The sequence below is a fragment of the Chlorocebus sabaeus genome, chromosome X (genome assembly GCF_047675955.1).
Source record: "Chlorocebus sabaeus isolate Y175 chromosome X, mChlSab1.0.hap1, whole genome shotgun sequence".
In the NCBI taxonomy this organism is placed as follows: Eukaryota; Metazoa; Chordata; class Mammalia; order Primates; family Cercopithecidae; genus Chlorocebus; species Chlorocebus sabaeus.
In genome coordinates this window covers 42,030,367-42,041,953 of record NC_132933.1, presented here as the reverse complement: position 1 = coordinate 42,041,953, position 11,587 = coordinate 42,030,367, and the positions used below count along the sequence as shown (strand labels likewise).

Sequence of the window (11,587 nt, the reverse complement as noted above, 5' to 3'; positions counted from 1 at the left end):
GAAACCATACAGTATATAACCATTTGTGATTGGCCATTTACATTCAGCATAATTCCTCAGAGACTTGTGTAAGCCATTATATGTATCGATAATTTGCTCCTTTATATTGCTGAGTAGTATTATATGGTGTAGATGTACCACAGTTTGTTTAGCCATTCACCTGTTGAAGCACACGTTGAATGATTCAAGTTTTGGGCTATTGCAAATAAAGCTGCTGTAAACATTCCTGTACTGTACATGTTTTTGTGTGATCATACATTTTCATTTCTCTGGGACAGACACCCAGGACTAAAATTGCTGAGTCATATGGTAATTCCATTTTCAGTTTCGTAAGGAATGCCATATTGCTTTCCAGTGTGGCTATACCATTTACAGTCTCACCTCCTGCCAGCAAAGTATTACTAGTTCAGTTTCTCCACATTCTCTCCAGTATTTGATGTTTTTACCATTTTTCATTTTAGCCATTCTTGTGGATTTGTAGTGACATCTCATTGTGGTTATAATTTGCATTACCCTGATGGCTAATAATGTTTAACATCCTTTCATGTGCTTAGTTTTCATCTATATTTCTTCCTCAATTAAATGTTTCTTCATGATTTTATTCATTTCTGAATTAGATTTTTTCTTACTGCTAAGTTTTAACAGTTATTTTATATTCTCCAAGTAAGCCTTTAATTAGATATTGGGTTGCAAATATTTTCTCCCAGTCTGTATCTTGTCTTTTTACACCTTCACATCTTTTGCATGGTCTTTGGCAGAGCAAACATTTTTAATTTTTGAAGTCAAATTTACCCAATTTATCAGTTTTTATTTTATGGATTTTACTTTTGTTGTCAAGTCTAAGAATTCTTTGCTTATAATCCATTTTTAATTTTTGCATATGATATGAGGTTTAGGTCAAGAAACTTTTTTTTTCTTTTTTTCTTTTTTTTTCTTTTTGACAGAGTCCCTCTCTGTCACCCAGGCTGGGGTGCAGTGGTGTGATCTCCACTCACTGCAACCTCTGCCTCCTGGGCTCAAGCGATTCTCCTACCTCAGCCTCCCGAGTAGCCGGGATTACAGGCGCCCACCACTATGCCTGGTTAATTTGTGCATTTTTAGTATTTTCACCATGTTGGCCAGGCTGGTTTCGAACTCTTGACCTCAAGTGATCCTCCACTTTGGCCTCCGAAAATGCTGGGATTACAGACGTGATCCACTGCACCCGGCCATCACACTTTTTTTTGCCTATGAATATTCAACTGCTCCAGCAGCATTATTGAAGAGACTGTCTTTCCTCCATTGATTGACATTTGCACCCCTGTCGAAATCAGCTGTGAATATATATGTAGTTTCATTTCAATCTTCCAGAGAACTTTCAGGCCCTGAATAAATGATAGCTGGGAAAATGTACCACATTTACCTACTTCCAACTTATTTTCTGATGTTTCCAGGAGTTGGGATTCCTGGCTGCAATACTGCCCCAAGCCTTATGTCTGTCTTGAGGAGATGGAGGGCCGGAGATGACATGGCACTGACTTTTTCCCATTCTCCAAGGGCTTTATTTGACGATCCTTGTGATTCCTTCTGGACTCCATCCATGGTCTAAATCACTGGTTTTTAACTCTCTCTCTCTCTCTCTCTCACTCTCTCTCTCTCTCTCTCTCTCCCCCCCCCCCCCCTTTAAATCCTCTATTCAAATGAAATCTTGCTTGGAAGCCCAATACATGGAAAAGGTAAAAATGTAGTTGTTCTAGTTGTACCAGAGGTGTGGGAGGCAAAATCTCACCCAGTTCTGTCTTTCTCACCTTCCCCAAATGGAACACAATTTGAAAACCACATTTTTTCATACATGTTGTCGGTAAGATACCAAAGAAAACTGGAAAATATAGAATCAATTCTGTGGCACCCCCACCCCCACCGCCTTGCCACTGCTTTTGTATCATAAGGACAAGAACTTCAGTAGAGGATTGTTCAAGAAAATTGGAGAACACAGCTTCTCCTTGAGGTAGAGAAAAGAGTGGAAATGAGGAAGAGAGACAAGAGTGGGGAGGAGAAGGACTTATTCATGTAACATTGAGAAATTATCTAACATTTAAAATGCTTTTTGCTGAGAAAGAAGTGACAGGAAAACTTGTAGGCACCTTATAAGGGAAAGAGGATTAAAGCATATTCAGAAACCCAAGGTTTAACCCTGGCCAATTAATGCTACAACATTGAACAAATCTTTGAATATTGGCTTCTTTATCAGTGAACAATCTGTAAGGTTTCTTCCAGCTCTGAAACTATAATTTGGGAGTCCTAAAGGAATATTGAATGATTAAGAAAAACAACAAAGGCAACTACAGCAAATAGACTCGGTTCTCAGTTCTCGTCAATGTACCATCCCTTCACTATAAGCCAGGGGTTGGCAAAATTTTCTGTAAAAGATTAGATAGTAACTATTTTAGGTTTTCTTTGCAGGTCACATATGGTCTCTGTTACACACATTCCTTATTGTTTGTTTGGAGTTTGCTCTTTTACAATCCCTTAAATACGTAAAAAAACACAAAACAAAACAACAACAACAAAAAAATTAGATGGGGTGGGTCATCCATGCAAATATAACCAAGACACAGGCAGGATTTGGCATCCCTGTTCTAAACTACCAAACAAAAGTTTCTTAGAAAACTGATAAACAGGTAGTATGTACAATGTCAAGAAAATACTAGAAATGCAACGAATACATGTAAAATGGAATTGAGGCAAAGTGGCATACAATGGAGTTGTATCTCTGAAGGGATTAATTCTGAAGTACTGGAATAAAGTGAACATAGTCAAAAGTATTTTTGAGTTCTGGACTTCCAGAGAGGTGGCATAAGCCCTTCTGAAAATCTGTTCCTCAACAAATGCAGTAACACTGGCAAAACTGTCAAAATTAACTTTTTCAGGGCTCTAAAAATCAATCAAAAGCTTGCAACAGTCCAAACAGTATTGAAAAAACACTGATGAATCTTGTAAAAATACTAAGATGTTTGGTGTTTCAACTTGCCCTATTTCCATTTTCCCTCTCCCCAGCTCCATGGTAGCCTTGAAAACCAACAGTCACAACTACTGTACCCGTGAAAAACAGCAATCTAGTAGTTACTAGAGGATGCAGTTGGGGGTTTGGAGCTCCCCATATAACTCATTCCCAGAGAATTGTCACTCCTTGACCTATGGGTTAGCTCCCTGGAAACTCCCATTTGCCAGGTTCTTCTTTTTTTAACCTGACTCAGAGCACACTTGCTGTGAACAGCCTTTTCCGGGGGCATTGATCAGTTGTAATTGTTTAAAAATCGCAGCCGTAGGAGGAAGAGGGCAAAAGTTGGGGCAAATCAAGCTGCTGAAAACCTTGAAAGGAAAAAGTCATAGAATTATGTGCCTATAAGGATCTTTGAAAAGCTCAGACATATTCCTGGGAATCTAGAAGGCCAGGCACAAGTTCAGGACTGGGTATATTCTTAGAAAAGAAGTGAGATGGCCCTAATCTTTCCCCACTGGCTGACCCTGAGGCCCTGTGCAAGCAGCAAGAGAATGCTAAGATGGAGTTGTAAACTGCCTGGCAGAGCATTGAAATCATGTCCCAACACAGGAACAGAGTCCCTCGGCAAAGGCTGGGAGTCTTACTGGATCAAGGCATTTAAGGTAAGCAAACAAAACTATCCTATTCATTCAAAATTATCATCATAAATAAAGGAGAAATTAAAACATTCCCAAATAGACACACAAAATTCATTGCTAGCAGACCTGTCCTGCAAAAGAATATTAAAGAGAATCATCCACAGAGAAATTAAAGGATATGAGAAAGCAATTCAAATCCACATAATTAAAAAAATAGTAAATGTATAAGTAAACACAAAAGACTGTACAAATTTATTTTTGTAACTCTTTTCTTCTTTTACTGTGTATATTTGAAGTTTGCAACATAATGTTATGGGTTACATACAGATAGTATAGTGGTTACTATAGTGAAATAATTACTTTTTTGCTGACAAGAGCAGCTAAAATCTACTTACCCAATAATACAATTTTATTACCTATAGTCCTCATATTTTACATTAAGATATCTAGATGTGTTCATCCTATATATCTGTTACTTTGTATCCTTTAACCTATATCACCTCATTTCTTCCCTTTCTATCCCGGGCTTCTGGTAACCTCTGTTTTATTCTCCATCTCTGTATATTTGACCCTTTTTTTTTTAGATCCCACATATATGTGAGATTATACCATATTTTTCTTTCTGTGTCTGGCTTATTTCAAAAGATAACTACAAGAACTAGTAATTACAAGACTGTGTTGATGGACTTATTATGTATAAAGATGTAATTTGTATGTCAGTAAGAGAAAAAAGGAGTGGGAAAGAAACAGAGCTATGCTATGGCAAATTTTTTATATATAATTTAAATCAAGTTTGTATTAATCTTAAGTAGAGTGTATTAAAATGTAAATTGTAATCCTCAGGGCAACCACTAAAAAATATTACTCAAAATGAAATTAGCAAAAATACAACAAGGGAATTAAAATGGTGCACTAAGAAATATACTTAACACATAAAAGGCAAGCATCAAGTAATGAACAAAAAATGATATAACATATATAGAAAATTGCAAAATGTTAGATGTAATTCCCGCTTTACCATAATTACATTAAACATGAGTAGATAAAGCAATCCAATTAAAGGCAGAGACTGGCAAAATAGATTTTTAGAAAACATGATCCAACTCAATGCTATCTAAAAGAGAAACAATTTAGATTCAAACACACAAATATGTTGAAAGTAAAGTGATGGAAAAAGATTTGCCATGCAATCAGTAACTAAAGAGAGCTAGAATTGCTGTATTGATGTCAGAAAAAAAATAGACTTTAAGACAAATTTATTACTAGAGACAAAAACATTTTATAATGATAAAAAGAGTCAATATATCCAGAAAACATAAATATAAATATTTATGCATCTTAACAGAGTACCAAAATACACGAAGCAAAAACTGATGGAATTGAAAGGAGAAACAAACAATTCAACTATATTAGGTGAAGACTTAAATATCCCACTTTCAATAGTGGATAGGACAACTAGACAGAAGACCAATGAGTAATTAGAGGACTTGAGTAATACTATAAACAAATACACATTTATGGAATATTCTATCCAATGAGAGCAGAATACATATTCTTTTCAAGCTCCCATGGAACATTCTCCAGGATAGATCATATGCTAGGCCGTAAAACAATTCTCAATAAATTTAAAAGGATTTAAATGATACAAATTATATTCTTTGGCCCAAATGGAATTAAATTAGAAACAATAATGGAAAGATATTCAGGAAATTCATATATGCGTTGAAATTAAATAACACACAGATGACTAACCAGTGAGTCAAAAAAGAAATCACAAGAAAAATTAGAAAATACCTTGAGATAAAGGAAAATGAAATCACAACATACCAAAACTTATAGGATGCAGCTAAAGCAGTTTTCAGGGGGAAATTTATATGAACTATTTCAAATATGCTAGCCCATAGAAACAGAATTGATTAGTGGTTGGTTGCCAGGGGTTTGATGAAAGGGGAAGGGGCTGCGATTGCTAATGGGTAAGGGGTTTATTTTGAGGGTGATGAATATGTTCTAAAAGTAGATAGTGGTATACTAAATTACCTTAAAAACTACCAGACTGTACCCTTTAAAGGAGTGACTTCTATACTATGGGAATTATATCTCAATAAGCTGTTATTGTTTTAAAGTACCTTTGAAAATCCTTTATATTGACAATTAAGTACTATTTATGTGATTTCTGAGTATGCACCCATATACAGCAATATGCATGTGCATATATATATAATGTATATAATATCACTACACACCTATATATACACATGTATATATATTTATTATATATAATAAATATATTAAATAACACATATATTATAATATTGTATATAGTGTAATAAATATAATATATTTATTATATATATTATAAATATATATACATGTGTATATATAGATATGTAGTGATATTCAGGATGTAATGATGTATACAAATGTAAGAGAAGGTTTTATAGTTGTTCGCTCTATTACTGTGTTATGACTATTGATGAATTCCATTAAGTTAAACTTGCATATGATGAAACAACACTGTAATATAAAAAGCACAGGATTAAGAGTCTGGAGACTCAGATTCTAGGCCTACCTTTGCCATTTAACTTCCCTTTTCAGGGTCCTTGCTTCTAGATCTTAAAATTGAGGAAGATCTTTAAGGTTCCTTCTAGTTCCAAAATTCTATAAACTGCAATCATTCTATTTTTTTCTGTAGTTACCCCAAAGCAAGAGAAATGGTACACACATTGCCAAGTTAGTGAACTCCCTGGGTATTTTTCAGGTAGTACAAAAGTACCTTTTAATAATATGGAGGCCACCTTGAGTCCCAGCACACTGAACCACTGGGCTTTAGCATTATTCATGCAACAGATACTTCAGTAGAGTTGCTTGGTTGATGGAAAAAATTATCTGAGAAGATTGCTCCAGAACTTTATCTCAGAGGAAGCGGGGATAAGGCCCGAGGGTAGAATCCTAAAGAGATTTTACTTGTAGCTGCTGTGAGACTCCAAATTAATGGCATGAGATGCAGGCGATGGAGAGAATTCATAGAACTAGGCCTAATTATGAACTTCTGAACACTGTATCTCCATCAAATCATTTCTTATTCAAAATGTATTTTCTTGTATGGGTAGAACAGTGTTCAGGAAAAGGAATTATTTCAACATTCTGTTGTTGTTGATTGATATGTAGAAATACAGAAACACACATATTGCTTAGCAATACAAATAATTTGCACCTGAAATTCATTTGCTTAGTCCCCTGGAGCCCTACAGAACAAAATGTTTGTAACAAATACAGCTGTGCTGGCGATACTATTGTGTCAGAGAAAACAAAAAGTTGGTCTCTGGTCCAAGGAGCTTATAGTCCAAAGGAAGTCAGGGAGGAGTTTTGAGAAACCTGGCTTCTAGTTTGGTTTTTCTATTTCCCAAACGTGCCTTGCAATTTTATGATGGTGTGATTTTGTTTCTTGCTGATTTTTTTAAAGCTGGCATGCCTGTTCTCTTCACCAGCCATTTAAATGTTACCTCTGTGAAAAGCTTTCCCCATCTCCCACTCTCTCCCAGTAGGATGTCTTTCCCACCCTCCTTTGTGCTCATGCAGTCCTTTGGTTAGCTCTTGATCATACTACCCAAAGCCACTTATATTAGAGTTAGTTGCATTCTGTGATTTAAGGGTCAGGACCCTACTTTATTCATCAAAGGGCCTCTCCAAGCACATACAAGAGGACAAAAGAAGTCTGGAAGCAGAGGAAAGTGCATATTTAAATAACGTTATTTATATTTTCAAATACTATGTTGAATATACTTCCCTCTAGTCTCTAGACAACTGCATACAAAATGCCTCTAAATTTCAAGCCATTGGTGCAATCACTGATCTGAAATTTTAAAAATTAAATAAATGAAAGATTTTCCTTATCCTTCTAGTTTTTTTTTGAAAATCTTTACTACATATTTCTCCAAAGGGATCCTTAATAAATTTTTGTTGAATCATACTGGGACTGTCTTTCCTCTGCACCTCTTTTTTTCTCAACTGTAAAAGGGAAATGCTATCTGCCCTGTCTCTTTCACAGGGATATCACAAGAGTAAATGAGAAGATGGCTGTGCAATAGAAAAAAAAAGCAGTATGAAAATGCAAAATGTTGTTCTCATTAACTATCCAAGGATTTACTTCGTGTCCACATTGTAACACTTGAGTATGCGGACTTTGGCTAACCCCATTGCAGCTGCATTAAAGAAGATTCTCCATGAACTGCTTAAGAGAAGAAGCCAAGAAGCTGATTACAGCTTAGGGCCCCGCCACAGCCATCAAAAGTTACCAAAGGGATGCTGGGACTTCAAGTTTTTTCCAATTGTGCAGGAGGAAAGTCATGGCCTCAGCCATCTGCTTCCTGTCTGCATCATGACTCACACCTTTCAGGTCCACTTGGACAGAAGTTTAGATGAGATCTGCTCAGACCTGCTGCCCAGAGACTTGATGGTACTAAGGTTCAGGTAGCTGTGTGAAAGGAGGAGCATGAATCTAGGACCTGAGATCCAGGGGGACTGAGACAGGATCACAAGCTTTTTATCTTATTCAGAAAAACCAGTTCAATCTTCATTACTGGTGGTGTAAGCATGACACTATTGCTTCTTGATAGGATGCGCTGAGAGGATACAACATCACTCCTATGATATTCCTGCCCCAAATTCAGAATCTGAATCTAATCACAAGGAAACATCAGACAAGCCCAAATTGAAAGGCATTCTACCAAATAACTGGCCTGTACCCTTTATTTCTACAATATACTGTACTGAGAAATAGAGAGTCTCAGGGACTTTTCCAGATTAAAGAAGACTAAAGGGACATGAGAACTTGCAACATGTGATTCTAGATTGGATTTTGGACCAGAAAAAAAAAATTATTAAAGCAATTGATAAAGTTTGAATATGGACTGTAGAGTATATAATAGTATTGTGCCAGTGTTAAATTTCCTAATTTTGATGATTGCGCTATGGTTATGAAAGAAAAAGTCCTTGTTCTTAGGAACTACCTACTGACATATTGAGGGGTAGAGGGGCATAATGTTTGCCCATGATGTTAATCTCAAATTTTTCCGAAAAAAATAATAACATGTACAATATGCATTTATTTGTGTATGTGTCTCTCTCTATATATATATACACACACATACACACATATATATATATATAGAGAGAGAGGGAGAACATAAAAAATAAGTAGATGAGGCAAAATATAAACAACTAGTGAATCCCTGTAAAGAGATACATAAGTTGTTTATTATTTTTGCAACTCTTCTGTAAGTTTGAAACGATATAAAAATAAAAAGCTTTAAAAATAGTGAGAATTATACCAAATTTAAATGTTTACTTTATTTAAAAGCTTGCTCTAGAAAATGATATAATGTATTACTTAACATTTGCTTGCTTAACTGTCTTTAAAAAGAGTAATTTTAAAAATAAAATGAAACACTGAAAATTCCACAGTTAAGAAAACAGTGAAGCTCTGACAATGCAGCCACCTGTGAGCTTGTTCTAGTCCTTCAATGGTTAGAATTGAGTCAGTAAACAAACAAGCCATAAGTGCCTGCAAGCCCAGCCAGGAAAAATAGTTTAACAATGCAAACAACTCACCTTGGTGGGCTTATGGATGATGGGTCCTCAGCGTAAATGACCTGAACATGTCAGTTGAAAAACTGAATAACTCGAGTGTGCAGAACAAATGTCCAAGCTGCCTTCACACTTTAGGGAAGGTACCGATGGAAGGTGCTAGGGTAAATCATGCCTCCCAAAAGGAAGGTAGGAGCAGAAAGGCATATAGGAGGTGCTGTGTGGACAGTGGAACAACAGAAGTAGTCTGTTCCCATTTTGGCATGTCCATATTTACAAGCTTTGCTGCTCAGCAAAGAATAACTAAAAGCCAACTGTAAAAACTATTTTCATCCATCTCATAATCTCTAGGTAACACTGGTTACACAGAGTTCAGTAAATACTTCTTTGATGAAATGAAATAGCTCAACAGGACAATCAGAAACTTCTGGAAGGTTCAATAGCAGAAGTTAAAGGGGCCATTAAAGCAACGGAACAGACATTAGAAATTGTGGGGCAGGCAGTAGCCAGATTAGCCAGGAAATTAAAAGACTGATATAGAAAAAAGAAAATGAAAATGGATGACGGGCAGTGGTGTGCTGTTAACTGTTTAGCAACTGACTGTGAGAAAAAAACAACCTTGACTTATAGTATTTGTTAATGTCCATGGTGTACATATTCCCACCATGGCCAAATTCAAGTTACAAATATGATGTCACTCAATACAGAGTTGAGAAGCAATGTACACAATCAGCTCTCACCACCTCGTGTGAGCTGGCTACAGCATACCACTGGTGGTGACTTGGGTACCACTCTTATGGCTAGATATGTTACCCTGGTAAGTAACTTAACCTTTTGGCTCTCGATTTCCTCATCTGTAAAATGTCAAACCTCATAAGATTATTTAGAGAATCAAATAAAACTAATTTATCTCCATCTAAGGTGTCTTCCATCTCTGACCATCTCTGATTCTGTGATGCAGTTAGTCATATTGGTGGCTTTTTGCCTTTTACCATCTCACACCCAGTCTTGTGAGCAGGAAAAAGATTAGAGAAGGCTAGAGGAAGTTGCTCCACAGTATGGTATTCAGAGAATAAGTCACATCAACACTGCCTTAGGTATAAGAAATTCAAGGCAGTGACCATTGCATATTTTCTACACAGAGATTTTTGGGTGAGAATCTGTTTGAATAGTGGGGCTAGGGAATTTATGTGCTCTGTTATTTAATGATATATTTATTTGGAATAGTTTAAGGGGTATACATGGTGGCCAAGGCCAGTGCCATGTGTATATGTGCTCTCTTCCTACACTGCACCAGAATCTGCCTGGTGATAAAGGGTACATAGTGAAAGTAGGAGCTATTCATTTGTTGATGTCCAGTAAATCTAAATGGAGTAGGTAACTCAGTGCAACTTTTTGGGACTGCTATCTTTGTCATTTCCACTGACTGGTGCCTGGTGACATAAAGTGCCCTGAACACCCCCTTTGCTATGTCTCTGAATTGGGGAGACAAGTGCTCAACCCATGTCCCAAAGCAGGGTTTGGTTACCTCATTAGCTTTGGAGACCTTTTGGAAACCCTTTGGGAGAAGTGTTAGAATATAGCAGGAAATAAATCAGGAACTGGAGGAATAAATAAAAATGACTAGAAGCTTGCTCCCTGCTTGGATTCCCAGAACTTCAAGTTAATGGAGCCAGATGAAGAAAATTTCTGGCCTTAATGTGCTTTTGAGTTGGAATGGAAGAGAAAACCTTCACCGAGCCATTCAGGAAACTCTGAGTGCAAAGAGGTTTAGTAAGGTATAAGAGACATAATACCTTGTGCTTCCGGAGGCTGCCAGGACTGGTGGGCGTAGAGATGGGAGACTGCTTAGACTTGGGGGTAGAGAGCTGGCTGCTGGAGGTTCCGTTTGCTAGCCCAAGGCAAGAGAAAAGGAAGGGATAAAAATCAACAGCATACAAAGGAGCAAGTTATCCTTCCCCTCTGAAGACACTAAGAACATTCAAACAAGGTACACAGACAACCAAGTGATGTGGTGAGTAGAACAAAGGTGAAAAGAAACACACTCCTCAAAGGGGCAAGAACTGCAGTCCTCAGTTAATTGGATCCTTATGCAGTGCAAGGCTGTCATCCTCCCACCCTTTCCTCCTCAGTGCTTCCCAATCACAGGGGTCTGTTTCTTTTCAAACATTTTTCATATTCATTCCCAGGTTTGCCCCTAACATCTCTGGGAGGTAGTCTGGGAAGGCACTATTTTGCTTTAATTTTATAGAGGACAAAAGTGAGGCACAGAGAGGTTATGTGCCTTATCTTAAAGGGGAAAAAATACGGACAATTTGGACCAGTACACATTTCCTTTGGTGGCAGATGATGGGGTAGGCGAAAGACAGCCCTATTGTTA

The 11,587-nt window shown here is 37.0% G+C and overlaps 1 protein-coding gene across 6 annotated transcripts in view; it reads right to left on the bottom strand.

Moving 5' to 3' along the window:
• DCX (doublecortin) overlaps positions 1-11,587 on the bottom strand; it is a 119,468-nt gene that overhangs the window by 8,465 nt on the left and 99,416 nt on the right. For 4 of the 6 annotated variants that reach the window (XM_007992584.3, XM_007992586.3, XM_073013444.1 and 1 more), the window contains exon 6: positions 11,004-11,098. The exons of the other annotated variants lie outside the window; for them this stretch is intronic. In XM_007992584.3, coding sequence (XP_007990775.1) covers positions 11,004-11,098 — 95 coding nt within the window. The remainder of the gene's footprint in view (positions 1-11,003; positions 11,099-11,587) is intronic. 6 annotated transcript variants of the gene reach the window in all.